Raw genomic sequence first — 23328 nt, forward strand, 5'->3', positions numbered from 1 at the left:
ATATAGAGACACTGAGCTGTTGAGCTACAGCTACCAGATGCCATCAACTAACCAGGACGTATTTGCTGAGTGAGCCCCTAACTCCCAATTCCTGGGGAATACCCAGAGCCCTGAGCATGCTACTGAGCTGCAGGTAACTGCCACTGAAGGGAACGTGCGGACCCTAGGTGTACCAAACGCAGTTCCCAAAGCTTCGGCCTGACTGAACCCCCTTCCCTCTGCTCCCAGTGCCCTGTGCAGGAGTGCACCCACAGTCCTCTGGACTCAGTGGCTAAACTCTAGCTAACTTCAGCCCAGTACATGTTGACTGGCTAACTGACCTAAGGAAACATTGAATGAGACAGAGACAACTAGGAAAGCATAATCTGGGACTAGAGAGATGGCCCAGTGGTTAGGAGCACTTGCTGTGCTTCCAGAGGACCTGAGTTCAAGTCCCAGCACACATGCTGAGTGGCTCACAAGTACTCCTAACTCCAGCTCCAGAGGATCTGATTACCTGGATTCCATGGGCACCAACTTGCATTTAGAATACACCCCCTCCCACACCCATACACATAAATTTTAAAAAATTAAAAAGGAAACCACTGCTACTCAGAAGAGAGCTAAAAAGCCAAGACAGGGACAGGCAGCAGATGTGGAAACGCAAATCAGAGACCGACAAGGCTGTCTTTAGGCTAAGAGTGGCATTTAATATGCCATGGAGGCAGTGCCGGCTACCAGCTGAGGGCCTAAGCAGGCAAGGGCGAGATCAAAGGCAGGGCCTTGGGATGAATATTCAGACACTAGCGTAGTATACAGTGTAGAACACAGGAGCTGGAGAAATGGCTCACTGGTTAAAAGCACTGGCTGCTTTCGCAGAGGACCCTGGTTTGATTCCCTACACTCACATGGTGGGTCAGTCATCTTTAGCTCCAGTTCCAGGGGATCTGGCAGCCTCTTTTGGCTTGTGTGTCATGCACCACACACATAGATGATGCATTGACATGCATGTAGGGAGCCATTTATACACATAAAAATTTAAAAGTGTTTTAAGTTTAGAAGACAGACTCAAATACTCAAAAGCAAGTCAGCAAATTTTCCTGTTAAAAGCATCAGAGAATCTTTAGTCTTTTCAGGCCACACAACTCAAGTACATGACTCAGCCTAATGTAGTTGAAAGGTCAACAGTGCTGGGGTGAGAAGAAGCCACAGGCTCTCCATGAGAGTGGGATATCTCAAGGTCTTAGCCTAGCCCTACCTCGTGCAATGACTACACTAGAACTCTGCTCTCTGGCTTGGCCACCCTCAAGAGGAGCCAAGTGCCCACACTCTGAAGCTCCTCCCTCACGCTGGCCCTCTCCACTGTATCTCACTTGTGGGTGACAGCTTTCAGAAGGGGCCAGAAAGCAGGCTGAGGCAGAGGCTTCTGTGGGGTGTGCTTCTTCCTTTTCCCTCCAGCCTCCGCACGGATGTGCTTGGCATGCAGGCCGTGGATGAACACAGCTTCCAGGGCGCTGCACATGCTGTTGGCATCTCCATCTTCGCTGGTGACCACTGTGTCCAGGGACACATACTGCTTCTGGAGAGCCTTCACTGATCCCACCAGCTTTTTCTTGATGACCTAAGTGGTGTCAGACACAAGGGCAAACTTTAGAGGACAATCCTACATGGAGTCCCTAGGATGTAGTCCATGGCCTGTCCTTCAATGTGTGTAACTGCGCACTCAGCTATGTATATAACCTGACACTCCTTCTGCAAAGCTGGCTACTGTGGCAAGTGAAGATCAGTACACAGAAGAAATAGTCTTACACATTTTAAATTAAATTATATTTATTAATATTGTGTATGAATGTTTGGCCAATGTGTACGCATGTGTGCCATGTGTGCCTAGTGTCTGAGGTTAGAAGAGGGTATCAAATGCCTTAAAACTGGAGCTATGGATGGTAGTGAACCATGTGGATGCTGGGAATTGAACCCAGTCCTTTGCAAAGAGCAACAAGCGCTTTCAGCCACTGGAGCATCTCTCCAGGCCCATGTTTTGTTTTTTTAAACTAAACTTCAATCTTGTATTTAAATACTGGCTCCTTGTAGCCACAGCTATGATAGCTCGGGGGTATTCTGCAAAGAAGAGCTAGGGAGGCAGAGAATATTTCTTTACAGTAAAACCCAAGAAAGGACTACGAGGTGTGGCTCAATGCCAGAGAGTATGCTTAGCAGGCACAAGCCCTGGGTTAATCCCCAGCACTGTGGGAAAAAGCAGTTAGGACCATAGAAGCCTAATTAACTATATTAGCCAAGAGCCCAGGTCTAGAAACAAAGGCTTACAAGTCAGTCCCAGCTCTGCTTGCAGACATTTCCTTTAACCTTTCTGAGCCTCAAGTCCCTAAAGGTTAAATGGCAATGCTATTTCATGATCTACAACACTGGGACATGGCTTCTTTCATTTACTACTATTATTATTATTATTATTATTATTATTATTATTATTATTATTATTATTATTATTATTATTTTCCTTCGAGAGAGAGAAAGAGGGTTTCTGTAGACTTGGCTATCCTGGATCTCACTTTGTAGACCAGACTAGCCTTGAATTGATAGATCTTTCTGAACCACCATGCCCAGCAGCAGCCATGGCTTGAGGGGAGAAATCAATTTTTCATTCTTCCTTGTACCTCTAACACTTGCCATTGTACCTGATATACATAAACATATATAAAGCACGCAATTCAAAACTTACACCAACTGTTGGCAGAAATTTAGCATAAAAATTACATAATCATAATTATGAGTGTATCATAAGCATATTAGTGTTTGGCAAAGAACTAGACAGAATTACAGAAAAATTGGATTAAAACAAGTGTTAAATTATAGGTAAATATTTCACTTTTATTCTGACAATCTGAACAGAAAGTGTTTTTTAGAAAGTTAAATTTTAAAAATTAATCAATGAGTTATAATTCACATTAGGTTCTTCCATTTAGATTATGAACGTCTGGGTTTTTGGCTTGTTTGTTTTGTTGCTTTTAGTCCTCCCCAAAAGTAACCACATTCCTGAATTCTGGTAACTTTTACTTTCTATCATCATCATCATCACTATTATTTTAACCATCATCATCATTACAGTTATTAACTATTTTAACTTACTGACACTGAGCATGGTGGCTTTTTATCTCAGCACTCAGGAGGCAGAAGCAGACAAGATCTCTGTAAGTGCGAGGCTAACCTGGCCTACACAGGGAGTCTCAGATCAGCCAGGGCTACATAGTGAGACCCTGTCTCAAATCAATCAATCAAACAAACAGATTTATTCACAATGATTATCAAGAGAAGAATCAGTTTTCTATTGGGATGAGCACTAATGGGTTGTCCAATCTCATATGCAAAAGAACAATACCAAATGAGATTAGTAGATTGTATATGTGTGTGTGTCTGTGTGTGTCTGTGCGTATAAGGGTAACAATAAAAATTATAGAAGAAGAGAGCACAAACTTGAAAGGGAGTGGGGGAGACACAGAAGGAGTTGGAGGTAGGATGGATGGATGGGGATAACACATAGCACAAATGAAATACTCAAAAAAAAGAAAAGAAAAGAAAAAAGAAAAAAAGATTTGCTGACTGATGGCTCAGCTTAGGAGCACTGGCTGTTCTTGCATAGGACCAGGTCTGATGGCTAGCATGCACATAGCAGCTCATGTCTGTAACTCCAGTACAGTAAAACTGAGGCCCTCTTCTGGCTGCCACAGGTACTGTGTGCATGTGGTGCGTTTACATTTGGGCAAAACTCTCATATAAAATAAAATCTCTTAAAAAATTAAAAAGATTTACTTATTTTTAGTTTATTTTACCTGCATGTAAGTGTACCATGTGTGTGCAGTATACATGGAGACCAGAGGAGGGTGCTGGATCCCCCTGGAACTGGACTTATCGGCAGTTTTGAACTAACACTAGATGTTAGGAACTAAATCTGGGTCCTCTTCAAAAGCAGCAAGTGAGGCTGATGTGGTGGCACACGCCTTTAATCCCGGCACCTGGGAGGCAGAGGCAGGTGGATCTCTGAGTTTGAGGCCAGCCTGGTGTACACAGTAAGTTCCAAGACAGCCAAACAAACAAACAAACAAAAAACAGCAGCAGGTATGCTTAAAATCTGAGCCATCTTTCCAGCATTATTTCATTTTTTTATTATTACCTTTAATAATAGATGTATTACTAAATAATAAATACCAAAGCCCAAGGGTTTTATTGTATTTATTTTGTCTACAGTTCTTTGATCTGAAGTTTTTTTTAACTTCTTTGATATGAAAAAGTTTATAGTCAAAAAAATGTAGAAAGTTTTAGAAAAGGAAATACAGTTCAGTGGTTTTTAGTATATTCAGAGAATTGTGTAACCTTTGCCATTAGCTAATTTTACAGCATTTCAACACCACTGAAAGAAACAGTGTGTATTAGTGGCTGGGGGTGGGTGTAGGATAATTTTACTTTCTGCTTCTACAGACTCTTCTATTTCTGGACAATTCAAAGAAATAGAAACATACAATATTTGACTCTGAGGTTGGCTTCTGTGACTTGGCAAGCTTCCAAGGTTTATCTATACCCTGGGACGTGTCAGTATTTAATTTCTTCTTGTCGTCAAGTATGTCCCACTGCACGGCTGTACCATGCTTTATTTACCATTCATAAGAAAATCAATACCTGGCCTGTTGTCACTTTTGATTAGGTGTTGCTAAGGGTGTTTGTATCCACATTTTTATGCAGACGTGCTTCCACATGTAGAACAGATGGGACATCGAGTTCACACAGTGATGGGCTTGCAATCCTAACATTCAAAAGCTGAGGACGTTCATGTGAGTTGGAGGCTGTCTTGATAGTTAAGTTGAGGCCAGCCTAGACTGCATACTAAACTCCTGCAAATCCACTGCTGACAGCCTTCTCCTGGTTCCAGACCAGCTCTTAGCTGCTGAGCTGAAGTAGTTCTCTATATATTTTGGAATCTAGACCTTTCTCAGAGATAATACTTTCTCCTTTTCTGTGGACAATATCTTTTCATCCCTCTCCCAACACTTTAAGAATACTGTCCTCTGGAGCAAAGATTTTAATCTTAGAGTTGAAATTTAAATGTTACTTTAAATATACTATTACATTATATAGAAAGCACAGACTATTTCAACTAAATGTCTACCAGGTGCTGTCAGGGAATGCTGGGAGGACTACAAAGGCCTAGCTGAAAGCCAGCAGGAAGACAGGTAGAGCTGACCCTCTAGTGGCCAGGAGAGGGAAAGCAGCTGTCTGAGGGCTGCAGCTCCTGCTTGATACAAGATTCTGGTAACTGGGGAGCAGTGCTGGGAGGAGAGGACTCTCTAAAGAAGCCACCACAGGATTCCACTGAACCCAAAAGCTATCAGACGTCCTGCCTTTCTAAGGACACAGACGCCAGGCCAGAGTCCCCAAGCAAGGCCAGGGCCAAGCACAGGAAGAGTTCAATACAAGGTTGTTGCAGGGGTTCGGGCAAACTGGGCACAAACATCTTTGCTTGGAAAGTTCCTGGAAAACAGCACATGTTCAAAGACAGATGCTGCTCAGTTAACCCCACTCTTCAGACTACTAGTGAGCACAGTTGCTTCAGACAAAACTAAGGGCTTGAGCAAACTGTAAAGCGCTGCTGCGCAAGCATGAGAATCCACATAAAATGACGGGCATGGTGACATCCGCAGTCTCAGCACTGGGGAGGAAGGGACTGGAGAATCCCAAGGACTTCCAGCCTGCTTCCCAGGTAGTCTAACCACATCTGAAAGCTCCAAGTTCACGAGAGACCCTGTCTCAAAGAGCAGGGCTGGGGGACGGCAGCAAGGCTCAGCCAGTTAAGGCGCTTGCTGCCAAGCCTGACCTGATTCAGTCCCCAGAACCCACTGATGGAAAGAGAAAACAGACTCCCATAGTTTCCTCTGACTGCCACACACATGCCATAGGGTGCATGTACCAGGAACACAGACACACAGTAAGCAGGCAGGCATGTATATACACAGGTATACACACACACACACACACTCTGATCTAGAATCTAGAAAGGTCAGGGTCATCTGGGAGTCTGGTTTTGTTGTAAGTTTATCTTCACCTGAAGCCTCTCTCTGGAAAGTGCTCATTTATTTCAGAATAAGAAAAGTAGATAAGAGCTGGGCGTGGTGGCGCATGCCTTTAATCCCAGCACCCAGGAAGCAGAGGCAGAGGCAGTGGCAGTTGGATTGCTGTGAGTTTGAGGCCAGCCTGGTCTACAAAGCAAGTCCAGGTCAGCCAGGGCCACACAGAGAAACACTGTCTTGAAAAACAAAACAAAACAAAAAAAGTGGGTGAAAGCTAGATGTAGGGATACATGCCAGCAATACTAGCACCTTGGAGGTCGAAGCAAGAAAATCAAGAGTTTAATTCTTTGTTATGAAGTGAGTTTGAGGCCAATTCTAGGCTACTACATGGGCTCTATCTAAAAAGAGAAAAAAAAAATTTTTTTTAAAGAGAAAGGTTGATGAAATGGTGGCCCAGTGCAGCCCTTCCTACCCTTGGGATCAAAACAGGATCGACTATTTTGCCCACCTACCTGGATGGCAGCCCGAGGGTCCAGGCCATTCTCCACTGAGAGCATTTCCACTCAGGCAGCCAGCTCTCAAGGAGACTCACATGACACCTGCAGAGACAGAGGAGCCTAGATGAGCATGCTGCCAACTGACCCCCCCCCAAAAGCTAGATGAGCACGTTCCCAACTGACCCCCCAACCACAGCCTAGATGAGCACGCTGCCAACTGACACCCCTCAACCACAGCCTAGATGAGCACGCTGCCAACTGACCCCCGAGACACACACACACACACACACACACACACACACACACACACACACACACACACAAAACCACAGTCCCCTCCTGGCAGGCAGCAGGTGGTCAGCCTCTGTCACTCAGATTGCAAATGAAAGGCCTTTGAGCAGCAGAGAGGAAGAACTGAGACTGGATTTTAAGGACGGAAACAGGCCAGAGGCTCAGTCTTTGGGAGGGGTGAAACCTTGTGCACCTTCAGTGGGAGGCAAGAGCTTTTCACACTAAAATCTGTGCAGACAGCCTGGACCTGGGGGAGGGGGGGTGTAGGAATTTGCAAAGCTTCCTCAACAGGGGGTTGAAGGCCCTACTGGGTGGCACCACTGAGTGTGGGGGTTGCAAAAGACTTATCGATGGGAAAAGGTTTCTGAATTAACTCAAAAGCAATGTCTAGTGAATCTGGGTATTTCTGGCTAAGCTCTCTGTGTTGCATCACATAGCTTCACCTGTAGCATTGGTTCTGAGCATGCAAATCATGTATTTGCATTACACTGGAAGTCACAATACAGTCACCAATGCATTGCGCAGCCTGAGCAACCTCAGCCTGGATTCCAGCCAGTTTCTTTTTGACAGGGACTCTTAATGTAACCCTAGCTGTCCTGGAATTCTATGTAGACCAGGCTAGCCTCAAACTGACAGAGATCTACTCGCCTCTGCCTCCTGGGCCATGAGCCTAAAGGTGTGCATCACCACGCCCAGCTCTCAGCTCAGATTTGAGATGATTTGTAGTCTTGCAGTGTTTACTGTACAAGATTTTCTGCCTTTATAGAAACACAGTGCTTTAATTATAAAGCAAAGGCTGTTAATATCTCCTTAGCATGTGAGTATGAAATCAGTCACCTTGAATTGTACTGACAAGCGCAGCCACGTCATCAGTAGGCAAATTTGCTTTGTCTTCAACAAATCGTTAATTGTTATATATACCAAAGATCTATCTTAAAATTGATTTGCTTATGGTTTATTATTATTATTAAACATTTGATTTGTCTACCTTATACACCTACCTATTGGGTCATATAAAAATCCTCAGACAGAAGGGTTTATCAGCGTGAAGACTTCAGAAGGCCTGCTAGGGTATGAAGGAGGGACTTTCACTGAAGACCCTAAGAACTGGTGGGGATCAGGTGCTGGGCTCACAAGTCACACTCAAGCCCTGGGTCTTGTTCCAGTCCCCAACTCCTGAGCCAGTCCTGGGTTTTAAGCATCGCAGCCACTTCAGGAGACACCTTTCTCTCCACACTTCTGCACTGTGCTGCAAAGCTTTTAGGTTGGCTGTCACAGATACATTGTCTAAATGACCAACACGGGTTCTGACATCACAATTTGCTTCTAGCCAGGCAGGACCATGGGAGCATGGGATTTTATTTCTCAGCTGCAAAGTCTGAACAGGATGTGTTCAGGGTACAAATGCTATCTGTAATTCCGATGGATGCAGCCACAAATCTATAAGCACAGAGTGCCACTGCCCACAACCTATGTGTTTATCCACAGTTGAAGATTCCAAGGGCCAGGTGCCTTCTTCCCTTGGCCCAAGCCTGAGCATTCAGTCTAGGTAGGTACATTCATATCCACACAAGCCTCTAGGGAAAGGGACTGCAGAGTGAATGTTCCAGCATCTCACTCAGTTATGGAACAGAGAAGTTGTACAACTAAAGGATGCTACACGGATCGCCCTGTTTACACTTCTCCTGTTATTCACCCTATGGATGAATGCCATGTCATTATTTCTATCTGATAAAAGAAGGACGGAAAGGAAGCTGACGCAGGTCTAGGAACAAATTTACACAATAGTGGTGTGGCTCCACCACTCAGCAATGCCAACCCCAGCTCAGAGGAAACCCCAGACTCCTAAGTAAATGCCATCCTCAGAGCTAGACCTTGAGATGGGCTGGGAAGAGTACACTTCAGCTGCAGTTCCAAGGAACATTAGGGCCAGTCGGGCAGGCAAGGTTTACAGAACACCTTGTTCTGTGGAACGTGAGGCTGGAACAGGAGAGAAACAGGGTGGTCCTCAATGATGGGATCAAGCCAATCTCGAGCTTCTTAGATGGTGGGGGAAAAAAAAAAAAAAAAGGACACAGGACCCAGGACCCAAGGAAAGCCTTGTACAGGGAGGCAGGTGTGTGGAGAAGCATGGCCCTCAGAGAGATAAGCTGCCAGAAGAGCCCTTGGCTCTGACTGACTACAAACTCTGGCTTCACCTTTCCACACTGCTCCACCTCCCCAGGGATTCGCATGGCTTTGGGAGGCCAGCTAGACACTCTGGTTTCCAGGATGGTAGAAAAGGTGGCGTATGCTGTAGTCAAGCCCCAACTCCCCACAACCAGCTTGCCTTGGAAGTTGAGTTCATTCTGCATTACCCTGTGTAGCCCAGCAGGCAAGATCCAGCTGCTCAGGTTCCACGGCCCTGGCTTCCAAGCCCTCAGACTTCCAGGGCCCAAGCCTCTCTCAGCCTTATCATCCCTGCTGCTCTAGACACAGTCCTCATACTCCGGTGGCTCTTCTCTCAGTCAGTGTGAACAGCACCCTAGGGCTTAGACCTCAACAATGTAAATAATGGCCTGTGTCAATTAAAGCTCCTGGAACTAATTAGCTAAAAGTAATTGTCCTCATGGGGGCACTATTAATAAGGACTGTGGCCCAGTAATAGCTTTTTAAAAAACAAACAAAAAAGCCAGCCATGGAGGCTCACGCCTTTAATCCCAGCACTCAGGAGGCAGAGGCAGGCGGGTTGCTGTGAGTTCGAGGCCAGCCTGGTCTATAAAAAAAAGTGAGTCCAGGACAGCCAAGGCTACACAGAGAAACCCTGTCTTGAAAAACCAAAAAACAAAACAACCAACCAACCAACCAACAAACAAACCCAAAACTATGCTAAACAAAGTCTAAAGCCCAACAGATTGGGCTCATTCTTGTAGTCTCGGCACTCTGGGGAGTACACTGAGGCAGGAGGACTGCTGAGTTCAGGCCCACTCTCAGTCATATAAGGAGTTCCAGGCCAGCCTGGCTACACCTCCATCTCAAGAAACCTAACTGAGGGATGGCTTAAAATTAAGGGCACTTACTCCTCTTGCAGAAGTCTGAATTTGGTTCCCAGGTAACTCACAACAGCCTGTAACTCCAGTTTTAGGGGATCTGATGCTCTCTTCTGTCACTGCATATAGTACACATGTGTGCAAGCGCGTACACACATACACATACACACACACACACAGAGAGAGAGAGAGAGGGAGAGAGAGAGAGAGTAATTAATTAAAACAAAAGAAAACCCAAACTAAAGTAAACCCCAAATAAACTGAAGTTAAGAAAGGCAGAGTACAAGTTTCAAGCAGAGAGAAGTAACCGGCCGAAACTCAGAAAAGCCTCAAAATAACTGACACTAGCTCAGGAGCCCAGAACGACCATTTCACAAATCACAAAATAGGTAAAAAAAATTTCAGGTTCAAGCCGGGGTGGTGGCGGCACACGCCTTTAATCCCAGCACTTGGGAGGCAGAGGCAGGTGGATCTCCATGAGTTTGAGGCCAGCCTGGTCTACAGAGCAAGTTCCAAGACAGCCAGAGCTGTTACACAGAGAAACCCCATCTTGAAAAACCAAAAAAAATTCAGGTTTAGGCTGCCATTCAGAACACCTTTACTTTTTTTATGTTTTGGGTCAGGGTCTCTCCATGTAGTCCTTGCTATCCTGCTGTCTTGTAGACCAGACTGGCTCCAAACGCACAGACATCATCCTGCCTCTGCCTCCCCAGTGCTGGAACTAAAGACATGTCCCACCACGCCTGGCACCTTTACCTTCTTTGAAGGAAGCTAAAACATTAGTTAGTTGTGTCTAAACTATAGTGCTTCAGGGAAACAGGAACGCACTTGCTCACAGAAGTTGTTCTGACTGCTGGGTCAGTGGTCCATTGCCCGCCTGCTGGCTCAGACCTCAGATCTACCAGCATGTGGGACCGCTGTCACATGCTATCCTCAGCCATTTCTCACGGTCACCAAGAACGAGACTGAGAAGAGTATGGCTTTCAGGACAGCCACGCAGAAGGAGCAAGAAGCCTTGAGCAATGATATTGAGGGCCTCCAACATTATAGGGGTAGTTTAGCAGGGAGGCAGCTCTTAGCACTTAGAAAGCCCCAGTGGCCTAGCTCTGCCTTTCCCAAAGTCACTGGTTCCCCTTCCATGCCTTTCCAGAGTGAAAAAAGTTTCTTTGATCTCATCCTCCAGCTTTGTTTAATTCTTAGAACAGTCCTGTGAGAAACAGTCATCTCTACTGTGATCACTACACAGGCTTGGTAGAAGCAGGCAAAATAAACCAGAAATCTAGGGTTGCCTCAGTCCTTTTTTTGCAGCTCAAACTGTCTCAAGTCCAAAGAACTCAGAAGCTCCATTTTATCAAGAACTAAAGGAAGACATCGCCTTACTAGTCAGATTGATGGCCCCAACCAGCTGAGCCCAGGTCCTCACCGCGACACCCAAGTTTTAGAACTGCCCTTTCGTAAAGGTTCAATGTGGGGAAGATTTGTCCTAGTCATCTTTCTTCATCTACACTTTGAGGAAGAAAGGAGAAAAATGGTTTATACGAGGCTTGAAGGAATGGGGAGCATTCTCTCAAGACACCCTATTCACCAGTAAATGGCAAGGGCTTCTCTTCAGAAATATCTCAACAGAGCTACCACTCCAACGACCCTCTTTCCATGGCCTGCATCACACATCTGGCCGCTCTGAACAGCCCTGCCTGCACTTGTGCCATCCAGCTGCCAGACCAACGGATGAGTAATGCTGTTTCAGTCGGAAAGAATGGCAAAGGTATCTTCTGATTCAGAGTGGCAGCTGACCTCTCAGACACGTGACTATCAAGTGAGTAAACAGAATGCCCTTCCTTCTGAAGAAAGCTGAATTTCTTTTTCTTTTTCTTAAACAAATAAAGATGTATTTATTTATTACATATACAGTGTTCTGCCTGTATGTACACCTGCACACCAGAAGAGGGAACCAGATCTCATGATAGATGGTTGTGAGCCACCATGTGGTTGCTGGGAATTGAACTCAGGACCTCTGGAAGAGCAGATGGTGCTCTTAACCGCTGAGCCATCTCTCCAGCCCTGATACTGCTGGAGGGTGAGAGACTAGACCAGACACTAGTTTGGATGAGGGTATCTGTCCCCGCTGGACACATGTCCCCTCCACTTGCCTTCCATCCAATACCTCCCATCAGCTCAAGCTGGCCTCAATGTATAGCAGTCTTCCTGCTTTCTCCTCCCTTAATGCACAGAGTACAAAGCCTGGCCAGCTATGCTTGGCTTTCATGTTTTTCCTTCAGAGCTTTGTACTCAGCAAGTGCTCTACCCCTGAGCAATAGCCCCAGCCCTTTGTTGTACTTTGAGACAGGGTCTTACTAGGTAGCATAAACTGACCTTGAACTCAATATGTCGCCCAGGAAAGTCTTAAACCTCCTGGGGAAGGCTTTGAACTCTCCATTCTCAGCCTCCTGGGTACGGAGGGTTATAGATGGGTACCACTGCTCCTGGCTTTGCTCTAGGATTCTAACAACGTGTATGCTCTCAATGTACGGAAGCAAGAACTTGGGAAGAACCTATTTATCACTGGGTTTCTAGGGCCTAGGACACAGTGGCACTCAAAAACCAGAAGGAAAGAACAAACAAACAAACAACAAACCCAACTCTCGGATGACTTAGTAGATACAGGGAAGGCATACAGAACAGGCCCATCTACTTGACAGACTGTGGGGAGTTGAGGCATACTGCTGCTTTACGTGGTAGCGCTACTGTCAAATGTCTGCCGGTACACTAAGCTGCCAAAGAGCCAAAAGCCATTCTGAAGGCTGCACCAAAGGAAGAGGTAAGCGACGATGTGGCAGTGACGATGGTCTCTCAGGGGCCCTTCACAATTGCTGGAAGGGCTGGAAGTGTAGCTCAGTGGTAAGACTACTCGCCTGTACAAGGTCCTGAATTTAATCTCCAGCGCTGGAGTTGGAGGGTGGGGCTGCCATCAAAGACGGCTGACCCTCCTGAAGCAAGCACGTCAGAACACTGGGGAAACGTACACCAGAAAGTCCACAGGGTGCTATAAACGCTGAGCATTGGACCTTAAAGACACCCATCTGCCTCCACTACTGACAGGTAACTCTCCTTCGCATGCTCCTACAAACCCCAGCGGCTAAGACTGAGTGACCCAGGACTTTACAGCCCCTGTACCCACTTAGCCCTCCAGCCTCCCCAGGACTCTTCACGGCTTACAACATGCTTCTGATGGCCACTATGTCCCTGGCTTCAATAATGGGAAAGATCTGCATGCAGCTATGTAGAAAGGACCACTAAGAGGATGCTTCCTCACAGGTGCTAGGTAGGACCGACACATGGGCAGGAGTCTGCAAGCACAATCAACAGCCAGGCTCTCTACTGCCAGAACACCAGCCAAGAGGAAGGGCTGGTTCCCACTGCCTCTGGATGAGTGAGGCCGTCTCTCACCTTCCAGGTATTTGAATGACATTGACCATTGCAACGACAGGCACATGTGATTCAATATGAAAACCATCTGTGGAGACACATCCAGGAGATCAGACAGCAGGAAAAACCTCTCCCCCAAGAATCTGGGGGTAAAAAGCTCTATACTCATTTACGATAGAGTACACACTGATTCTGCTGTTTAGTCTGCTGGGCTATGGGCAAGGAACAGACATGGTTGCTGAGGAATAGCAGACATGAGTGGTAGGAGGCTGTGCCTTAAGTTCTCAAAGTGAAAGAGAGCTGGATCAAGGAAGGAATTGAAAAAGTCGGGCCAGACATGGTGACTCATGCCTACAGTCCCAGTGCTTACGAGGTGCAGGCAGGGAGGATCAGGAAGCCAAGGCTAGCTCTGGCTATTTAGAGAGACCTGTCACAAAACAAACAATAACAATAACAAAAACAAAAAACCACCCCCACCCCCTAGGCCACAAAACCAAAGGAACAAAAACAGACTAAAGCCAGGAGTAGTGGCGCACGCCTTTAATCTCAGCACTTGGGAAGTCAGAGGCAAGTAGTTCTCTGTGAGTTTGAGGCCAGCCTCGGCTACAAAGTGAGTTCTAGGACAGCTAACGCTACACAGAGAAACCCTGTCTCGAGAAACCTAAAAAATAAAATAACAAAAGACTGGGGAAAGGTGGTAGGAACTGAAACAGCAGAGTTGGGGAGAATTTAGAAAAAGACTCGGGCAGCGCAGTGTCCGCAGGATATTGCCGGAGGGAATGACTTCTACGATCAGCTAGGAAATTAGGGTAAGAATCGGTAAGGATGCGATACACACAGACCCGAGAGAAAGCCGAGATGACAGTTACCAAGAAGAAACAGGCGAGTTCAACAGGAGACCACTTTGGTAGGGGAGTCAGTGAGAAAGAGACAGACCTAGGGTAGCAACTGGGCTAAAGAGGGGTCACGAGTGAGGCTACACTTACGCAAGACCGGCGGTTAGGGGACCGGGCTCAAGGCTGAGGTTGGCTGCGGCGGAGATGGAGGGGACAGACCCGGTGGCCGCTGGCCGCGGTGGGAGCAGGCCCGGGCTGCGAAAGGGCCGAGGTTCCCACCCCAAGTCTCAAGGCACCCATAGGTGGCAAGTAGCTGCGAGGCTGCAGGTCCACCGCCGGTTCGCGTCACTGCCCCGCGCTTCCCTCCACGTCCAGATCCCAGACTCACCAAATGGAGCAGGAGAAGGTAACCGTGCTGCAAGAGAAGCAACCCCTCAGAGCAGAAGCTGCGGCTCCAGAGGCACTGACAACAGGAAGCGGAGCGCGGCGTCTGACGCCATCACGTTGGCTCGTCTCTCCGGCCCCGCCCCAGGAGCGCGGAACCAATTACGGGGCCGGGAGAAGCCAAGGGGGCGGGGCCGGAAGCTCTTCCCTGCTCCAGGTTGCAGGCTTTCTTGGCTTAAGAAAGGGACCTTGCGGCTGGCTCGGGGGATCCCTGGATTCTGGGTAGCGCAGAGAGGCTAGGCTACTGGGGCGTCCGGACCGCCTGCCTCCCGCAGATCTGCGTCAGATCTAACCCTCAACCCTGTCTGTGCGACTTTGGGGCGGTGGTTTAGCCTCCTTAAGCCGAAGATGCGCTTATGTGACACTATTAACCTGGGTGCCTCACAAGAGGCATTAGTCCGAAGAGAGCAGATCTTGGGTCCAAATGGGATCCTCGGGTCTGGTTTTCCGGAGCCAGAAAACAGTTGTTTTGACGTATCTTATACCACGTGATCTCCCTAAGGGCTCTCTCGGACGCGTTAGTTTAATTTGCTTGCGGTCAGTCCCTGGAGGCATGAAGCTGGGAGGACCAGCATTTTGTCTTCTCACTCTTTAATTGCTTTTGTTCCTCTACAGGAAGTGACACCTGTTTTTCTGAATCGTGACTAATAAAGGGCAGGAGGGCAGTGTGGGTACTGTACCCTTGGAGACTTCGCCCCAGAGGGAGCCTAGGGTCTAAGAGCGGGCCACAGAGGTGGGAATGAGAAAGAGAAGCCTTAAGAGTGTTTAGTAAATATTCTATTTCAGTGTCTGTGAGTTAATATGAGCTTTGCTCGTATTGATTTTAGAGGGCCTTATTTACTTGGTGTCTTCCATCCCCTCCGGCTCTTACACTCTTTCTGCTTCTTCTTGGAGTTCCCTGAGCTCTGAGAGGAGGGATTTGATGAAGCCTTTCCATTTAGGGCTCAGTGTTCCAAGGTCTCTCACTCTCTGCGGAATGTCTGGCTGTGGATCTGTGGATCTCTCTTTTTTTTTTTTTTTGTCCCCATCTGCTGCAGGAGGACGCTTCTCTGATAATGGTTGACCAAGGCACTGACCTATGAGTATAGCAGAATGTCATTAGGAGTCACTTTATCACTACTTCCTCTTCCTCCTCCTCCCCCCGCCCCTTCTTCCTCCTTCTTCCAAAAGATTTGTTTATTTATTTAATGGCTATGAGTGCTTTATACCTAGAGGCCAGAAGGAGGCACCAAATCTCATTATAGATGGTTGTGAGCCACCACGTGGTTGCTGGGAATTGAACTCAGGACCGCTGGAAGAGCAGGTGGTGCTCGGAGCCTCTGAGCCATCTCTCCAGCCCCTTCTTTCTTCTTCTTGACCAGTAATATTTAGTTTTACCCTAGGTCCCTGGGCTATCTAGTCTCTGGTTCTTGGTCACCTCAAACATTTTGGGTATGGATTCTATCTCACGAAGTGGGCCTTAAGTCAAATCAGTTACTGGCTGGTTACTCCCACAAGCTTTGTGCCACCATTGTCCTAGCGTACCTTGCAGACAGCATGTCATTGTAGATCGAAGGGTTTGTAGCTGGCTTGCTGTTTGAGTTTCACATTTGGTAGTGTGCAAAGTACCTTCTTGTACCAAAGGCACTAGAACATGGAGGTGAGGATTCTATCTAGGCACCGAGTGAACATCTTCGTGTTCGGTGAGTTGTGTAGGTGGTTGCGTAGGTGTTGTCTGCAGCAGTGGGACCTGGCTGTCAGTTTGTGGAGAGCAACCTATAGTCCTGGCAACAGTATGAGTTTTTAGGGGATCCCGTGGGGACCAGTTGGTTAACAATTCAATTAGATACAACCCAATCCTTGTAATGGACGCACCATTTGGTTACTAGAGGTGGCCAGCTGGGACTCTGTCTCTAGACTTATTTGGAGTTTTCATTTAGATTGGCTTCATACACGTATGTATTTTAGGAAGTTTCTCCTGTGTTAAGTTTCCATACTACCTCTCAAATGCTCCTTAATTTTAGATGTTTCTCTTCTTGTATTTTTCTCCCCAAGCTCCCTCTCCCCTCCCCACTTGATCCTCCTGTTCTAGCCCCCATCCATCCATAGTCTTTTCCTAATGAGATGTATTTGTTCTCTCTAATCCCTCACTCTGTATCTTCCCTCTGTGGTTCTACAAATTGTAGCTTGGTTATCATTGACTTACCAGCTAGTGTCCATACATAACTAAATACATAGCTAATATCCACACATTTCTCTTTCTGGGTCTGGAATACCTCACTAGGATGATTTTTTTATTTTTATTTTTTCAGAGTTCCATCCATTTGCCCGTAAATTTCATGATGTCTTTTGTTTAAATAGCTGGGTAACACTCCATTGTGTAAATGTACCTCATTTTCTTTATCCAGTCTTCTGGTGAGGGACATCTAGGTATTTCCCAATGTCTGGCTATTATGAATAGAGCAGCAATGAACATGGTTGAGCAAGTGTTTTTGTGGTAAGATAAAGTGTCCTTTGGGTACATGCCCAGGAGTGGTATAGCTGGATCTTGAGGCAGACAGCTTCCCATCTTCCTGAGGAGTGGTGAGCGTGGTTCTACACCAGGTCCTCTTCACTTATATTATGGCTTCCAGGTTATGGTTTTTTTTTTTTTAAATGGGATTTATGAGTATGCAAATGAAGTGGGTCTGTGATTCTTTTGTTTTGTTTTTGTTTTTGTTTTTTTGCGACAGGATTGTAGACGAGGCTGGCCTCGAACTCACAGCGATCTGCCTGCCTCTGCCTCCCTGAGTGCTGGGATTAAAGGCGTGCACCACCACGCCCCAGCTTAGAATTCTTTTACTGAGGGAAACCCGATTTAGCTGGAACAGAGCCAGCTGCTACCAATTGGACTGGCCCAGGTGTTACAGGCTTACTTGTTAGTCTGACACTATTGGGAGGTGGTAGAAATGTTAAGAAATAGTGCTTTAAGGGAGCTGCTTCAGTCATTAAGTATTTAGCCTCAGAGGGGATTATGAACCCTTCTTCTTCTTCTTCTTCTTCTTCTTCTTCTTCTTCTTCTTCTTCTTCTTCTTCTTCTTTTTTAAAGATGTATTTATTTATTATTATGTATACAGTGCTCTCTCTGCATGTACATTTGCAGGCCAGAGGAGGACATCAGATCACATTATAGATGGTTGTGAGCCACCACGTGGTTGCTGGGAATTGAACTCAGGACCTCTGGAAGAACAGTCAGTGCTCTTAACCACTGAGCCATCTCTCCAGACCCCCATACCTCTTTCTCTCTTTTATGTCCAGCTTCGAACAGGCTGCCTCCACTGTGGGCTCTCACCATGTCGTGCTGTCCCACTGCAGGCCCAAAAGCAGCAGGGCTGGCCAACAATGGCTGAAACATCCAAAATCACACGCTGACATAAACCTTTCCTTTTTTTTTTTTTTTTTTTTTTAAATAATGATTTATTATGTATACAGTGCTCTGCTTATATGTACGCCTGCAGGCCAGAAGAGGGCATCATATCACATTAAAGATGGTTGTGAGCCACCATGTGGTTGCTGGGAACTGAACTCAGGACCTCTGAAAGAGCAGACAGTGCTCTTAACCTCTGAGCCATCTCTCCAGCCCTAAACCTTTCCTCTTAAACAAGCAAACAATTAAAAAAAAAAAAAAAGCACTACAAAAGGCCTGGAGGCCAGGGGCCATCAGTTTTTTTCAAAAGGTCTAAAATTATCCAATATATTATAAACAAGACACCTTATGGCACACTCACGGACCATCCCTTCCCTCTATCAGCCTAAACCTGAAATAGCTCGACACTGAACAACCCTCTGTAGGGACTGGGGAGTAACTCATGAGTCACTGCCCTAGAGTGCCCTCTCCACCCACGTGGCCTGGACCCGGCAGCAGTGGCCCACATCAGGGCTCACCACAATCCTCCTTCAGTGGTTCCCCTGAGAAGGCAGCAGGACAACCTCTGGCATAAGCCTTACTTTTGTCTGCTAGGCGCCCCAATGGGCCTTGAAAGGAGTGGTAGGTGTTCCTGGGCAAGCTCACTGTCTGGAGCTCTTCTTGACTAAACGAGTCACTGAGTAGATTCGAACCTTTAGACAGCCTTTCTCTTATCTTTTTGGTGGGTAACAGGAGTGGTGAGACCCTGTCTCACTATGTAGCCCAGGCTGGCCTTGAACTCCCGATCTTCTGCTTCGTCCTCCTGAAAGCAAGGATTGAGAATCCCATTTCAAATGAGAGGTGGAAATGTCATTAACCTGTTTAGTTCTTTAGCCCTTTCTTCTGGAATTCTCTGTGGAAGACAATAGATTCAAGATTTGATGGCAGACACTTCTGGGCACAGATCTCAACTTCGAAGGGCACAGTCTCTTCCCAATTTATAGGGGAAGTATTGGATGAAACGAGATGACCTTCCATAGGCTGGTCTCTATGTCATGAGTCACACATGGGGACTGAGGGAACAGAATGAAATGTACTCAGGAATATTCCCAAGTCATTGGTGAGGCAGGGCACTGTGCTAAGCACTGGGGATGGAGGTGGGGGTGGTGAGTGGGAGGAGGGATTGAAGAGGAAGGAGATATGGTTCTTGCCTTGTCAGGGTTTCTGACCTGAAAGAGAACTGAGTCAGAAGGCACTTCCTGTCACTATGGGGAACACTAGAGGAATGAGCACAGGTTATACAGTCTCCAAACTAGGGCTCCTCACACACCAAGAGAGAGAGTCCTACACCCCAGTTTCTAGCACTTCCCAGCAGTCAGTCTCATTGTGGCTGGATTGTCCTTTCCTGTCCCTGGGTGTTGGGCTGGTCCTGTGGCTTGTGGCTCACTTTTGCCTGTGGCATGAAGAAGCGAGTGTGTGTGTTAGCAGACTTCCTGAGGCTGTGCTGGTTCTCTGCTTTCAGAGAAGAGCTTCTCTTGGGTAGCCGCTGCCTCTCCAGCCTCAGCGGCAGAGTCAAGGGAGGAACTGGGCTACAGGGAGTTGGAAACCAGCCAGTGTTGTGTATTCATCGCTCACATAGTCAGCTGAAGGCCGGCATGGCTTCTTGTTCTAACCCCTCCATTTCAGGATTGGTTTTTCCACCGTGTTTGTGGCAACAGCAAACCCATGTAGACGGTAGTTGAAGAAATAAGTGACACTTCTTTTTAGACACTTGTGTGGTTTTGTTTTTTGTTTTTGGCAGTGATTTGAAAGAGGGCCATGTTTTCAGGGACCTGCAGATTATCCTGCCTCCATTGCAGACAGAATAAATTAAGAATACGTCCAGGAAGCCGGGCGTGGTGGCGCATGCCTTTAATCCCAGCACTCGGGGGAGGCAGAGGCAGGCGGATTGCTGTGAGTTCGAGACCAGCCTGGTCTACAAAGCGAGTCCAGGACAGCCAAGGCTACATAGAGAAACCCTGTCTCGAAAAACCAAAAAAAAAAAAAAAAAAAAAAAAAAAAAAAAAAGAAAGAAAGAAAGAAAGAAAGAAAAAGAAAAAGAATACATCCAGGCATTTTAGCAGTCATTACATCACCACTGGCTGGCTGGAGTGACACCTTACTGGGTCTCTGACAGGCCTCCACTATGTAACTCCTTGTGGACTTCCCTACTCTTTTTTTTTTTCCTTTAAAGATTTATTTATTATTATGTATACAGTTTTCTGGCTACATATACACCTGTAGGCTGGAAGAGGGCATCATATCATATTACAGATGGTTGTGAGCCACCATGTGGTTGCTGGGAATTGAACTCAGGACCTTTGGAAGAGCAGGCTGTGCTCTTAACCTCTGAGCCATCTCTCCAGCCCATACTTCTCTACTCTTATAGAGCCTTGAACATCCATTTCTCTACCAAAAACTGGGTACCTTCAAGTGCAGGTGGTATTTTCTCGTCACACCTGGAATGCAGAGGTGTGGTGCAGAGGGCTGGCTCCCCAACTTCCACCTCATCCTGTGCAGGTGCAGGGAACCCAGAAACCACGCTTCATGACTCCCTGACCAGAAAGATGCTGCTGGTAATGTGTAAGTGTGTGTGAAATCCCTAAGGGGGAGAAGAGGCAGCTGGCTCTGATTCCTCCTCCGCAGCGTTGATGTGTAGTTCCAGGTGCTGGCTGGAGGTGCACGCCAGTCAGCAGCAGCCTGGGCACCACAAGGCTGCAATGACCTTAGCAGTGTTTACAGAAGATTGCCAACTCCTTGGCTTTCTGGAAAGCAGCTGTGACAAAGGAAACAGAAAGCTGGAGAGACAGTGGTTCACCAGCTGTCCCTACCTCTAGCACCTTCAACAAAAAGCACTAATGCCCGGAACAAAATTCCTTTGAGACATGGAAGTAGAAGATGGGCTGTTTTGGGGTTGAGAGCCTGTGGCCTCAGTGGGCACCTGCATCCACCCATGTGCACAAACCCGTATACAGCCGGTACACATCATAAACAGGAGAGTAAAACAGAATGTCGTAACGAAACCCATTCTTTCATACAATTAATTTACAGTAATAAGCAAGGACATACACACATTACATTAACTTCTAGTTGCTTTCTTTCTTTCTTTCTTTTTTTCTTTTTGGCTTATTGAGACAGAGTTTCTCTGTGTAGCCTTGCCTGTCCTGGACTTGCTTTATAGACCACGGTAGCCTCGAACTCATAGCAATCTACCTGGCTCTACCTCCCAAGTGCTGGGATTAAAAGTGTGTGCCACCACCATCCAGCAGCTTCTAGTTTCTTGTCTGAGGGAATGTGCTAGCTATATCAGGAAACACGTTTGGTACCTGCCACGCAGTTGCTGGCATAGAGCTCCTAAATCACTTGGAAAGCCATTTGTTCAAATGAGGTCATTTAAAAAATTATTATTATTATTATCATCATCATCATCATCATCATCATTATTGGTTTTTTGAGACAAGATTTCTCTGCATAGCCTTGGCTGTCCTGTACTTGCTTTGTGGACCAGGCTGGCCTTGAACTCACAGAGGTACGCTTGCCTCTGCCTCCTGAGTGCTGGGATTACAGGTGTGATCCACCACTCTTGATGGGCTTCTGAAGGTTAGTCATTAGCAAGACCAAGGCACAATTGCATGCTTGAAATGTTCAGCCTCAGACAGTGTGCCTTGGGGAGCGGCGAGGTGGTGCAGAGGAAAGGTCAGACCAGGTATGGTGGCTCACACTGGAAGCTCCTACCCTCAGAATGCTGAGGATGCAGGATTACAGATTCTGGGACAGCCTGGGTGAATAGCAAGACCATGTTTCAATAGTCACTTGGGCTTGTATAATGAAGGATTCCATAGAGGTCCCAAAGATGGGGGTCAGCGTGGTTCTGGGCTGATGGCCACATCCACATGTAAGGAGTGTTCAGTTCCCAAACTCTACACTTCATGGGAGCCTTCCCAGCTCACCTCATCTATGTGTTCTTCACTGTTCCCCTGAATTCACTGTGAAATAGATCACCACTACCACGACCACCAGCAGCAGCAGCACCATCGTCACCATCATCATCGTCATTATCACCACCACCATCCTCCTCCTCACCACCACCGTTATCATCATCATCCTCATCACCACCACCACCACCATCATCATCCTCATCATCCTGGGCTCCGTGAGTCATCCCAGCAAGTGGGTGGCCGTCTAGCTGGTAGGATGCACTAATGACAACTTGGACTGTGACTGCCCTCTGAACCAGGCCGGCTGGTAGAGCTGAGCCCTTATGTGAGCAGTGTGACAGTGACTCCAGTTATAACCAAGTTCAGCTGATTCTAGGACACCCAGCTGGTGTCCCCAGAGAACTGCAAAGTTGCTTGGTGTGCGACTCCCACAAGCCCCACCCCAGTTGGTGTGTGAAGGACTGAGAATGAATGAAATAGCAGAGAAAAGGGCACCCACTCTCTGCATTTGGGTAGTTTAAAAATAGGTCCAGCTGGGCGTGGTGGCATACACCTTTAATCCCAGCACTCGGGAGGCAGAGGCAGGCAGATCGCTGTGAGTTCGAGGCCAGCCTGGTCTACAAAGGGAGTCCAGGACAGCCAAGGCTACACAGAGAAACCTTGTCTCGAAAAACCAGGACAAAAAAAAAAAAAAAGGCCCACACATTCCATGATTCTTTTTTCAAAAGATGGTGTCTAGCATCTTCATTCCTGAAACCTCAGGCTTGAGCAGTGAATGCTTTTGACCTCATGGGCAAAGGAAGGAAAATGCTTGCTTTGTCACTTCTGTAGGTAGATTATAATGGCTACTGAAAACCTGTTTTGAGAAAATGAGTAATACAGAGTCTAAGTAGTCTTGTGGAAAGCTGTCCCCTGGACGTGACATGTCAGTTGCCTCTTGAACTCTCAGCAGCTCCCTCCCTGGAGATTTAATGGCAGTTAACAGTAACTAAGGGCCTCTAGAGGCCTTGCCCTTCGCTGTGCTTTAGAGACAGTTTAACAGTTCTTAGGGGGTGGGGCTCCTGAGGCCCCGCCCACTCCTGAGGCTCTCTGTGTGTGTGTGTGTGTGTGTGTGTGTGTGTGTGTGAGAGAGAGAGAGAGAGAGAGAATGTGTGTGTGTGTGTGTGTGTGTGTGTGTGTGTGTGTGTAAATACCAGCCCAGGTCACACCTATGCCTGCTGCTATATGGCAGACCTCGAAACCTGGGTGCCTAAGGATGCCTTCTATGCACTTACTCCGTGTGGGTACATAGGCTGAGCGCAGCAGGAGGGAGGTAGGGAGCTGCTAGCTCTGGCTTTGGATACCTGCCCCCTTCCCATGGCTGTGGGCTAGGGATGGGGGTGCAGCCAGATGAACAGTGAGTAGTTCTGAG

General features: G+C 47.0%; 1 protein-coding gene across 1 annotated transcript in view; it reads right to left on the reverse strand.

Annotated features, from left to right (window-relative positions):
• Plekhm1 (pleckstrin homology and RUN domain containing M1) overlaps nt 1–6663 on the reverse strand; it is a 37970-nt gene extending 31307 nt beyond the window's left edge. Inside the window, exons 1-2 of the mRNA XM_051158826.1 lie at nt 6566–6663; nt 1353–1600 (exon numbers count right to left, since the gene is read on the reverse strand). Of these exons, the coding sequence (XP_051014783.1) occupies nt 1353–1600; nt 6566–6610 (293 nt within the window). The 5' untranslated portion in view covers nt 6611–6663. The remainder of the gene's footprint in view (nt 1–1352; nt 1601–6565) is intronic.
• Between the last annotated feature and the right edge of the window lie 16665 nt (nt 6664–23328).

The sequence above is a fragment of the Acomys russatus genome, chromosome 16 (genome assembly GCF_903995435.1).
Source record: "Acomys russatus chromosome 16, mAcoRus1.1, whole genome shotgun sequence".
Taxonomy (NCBI): domain Eukaryota; kingdom Metazoa; phylum Chordata; class Mammalia; order Rodentia; family Muridae; genus Acomys; species Acomys russatus.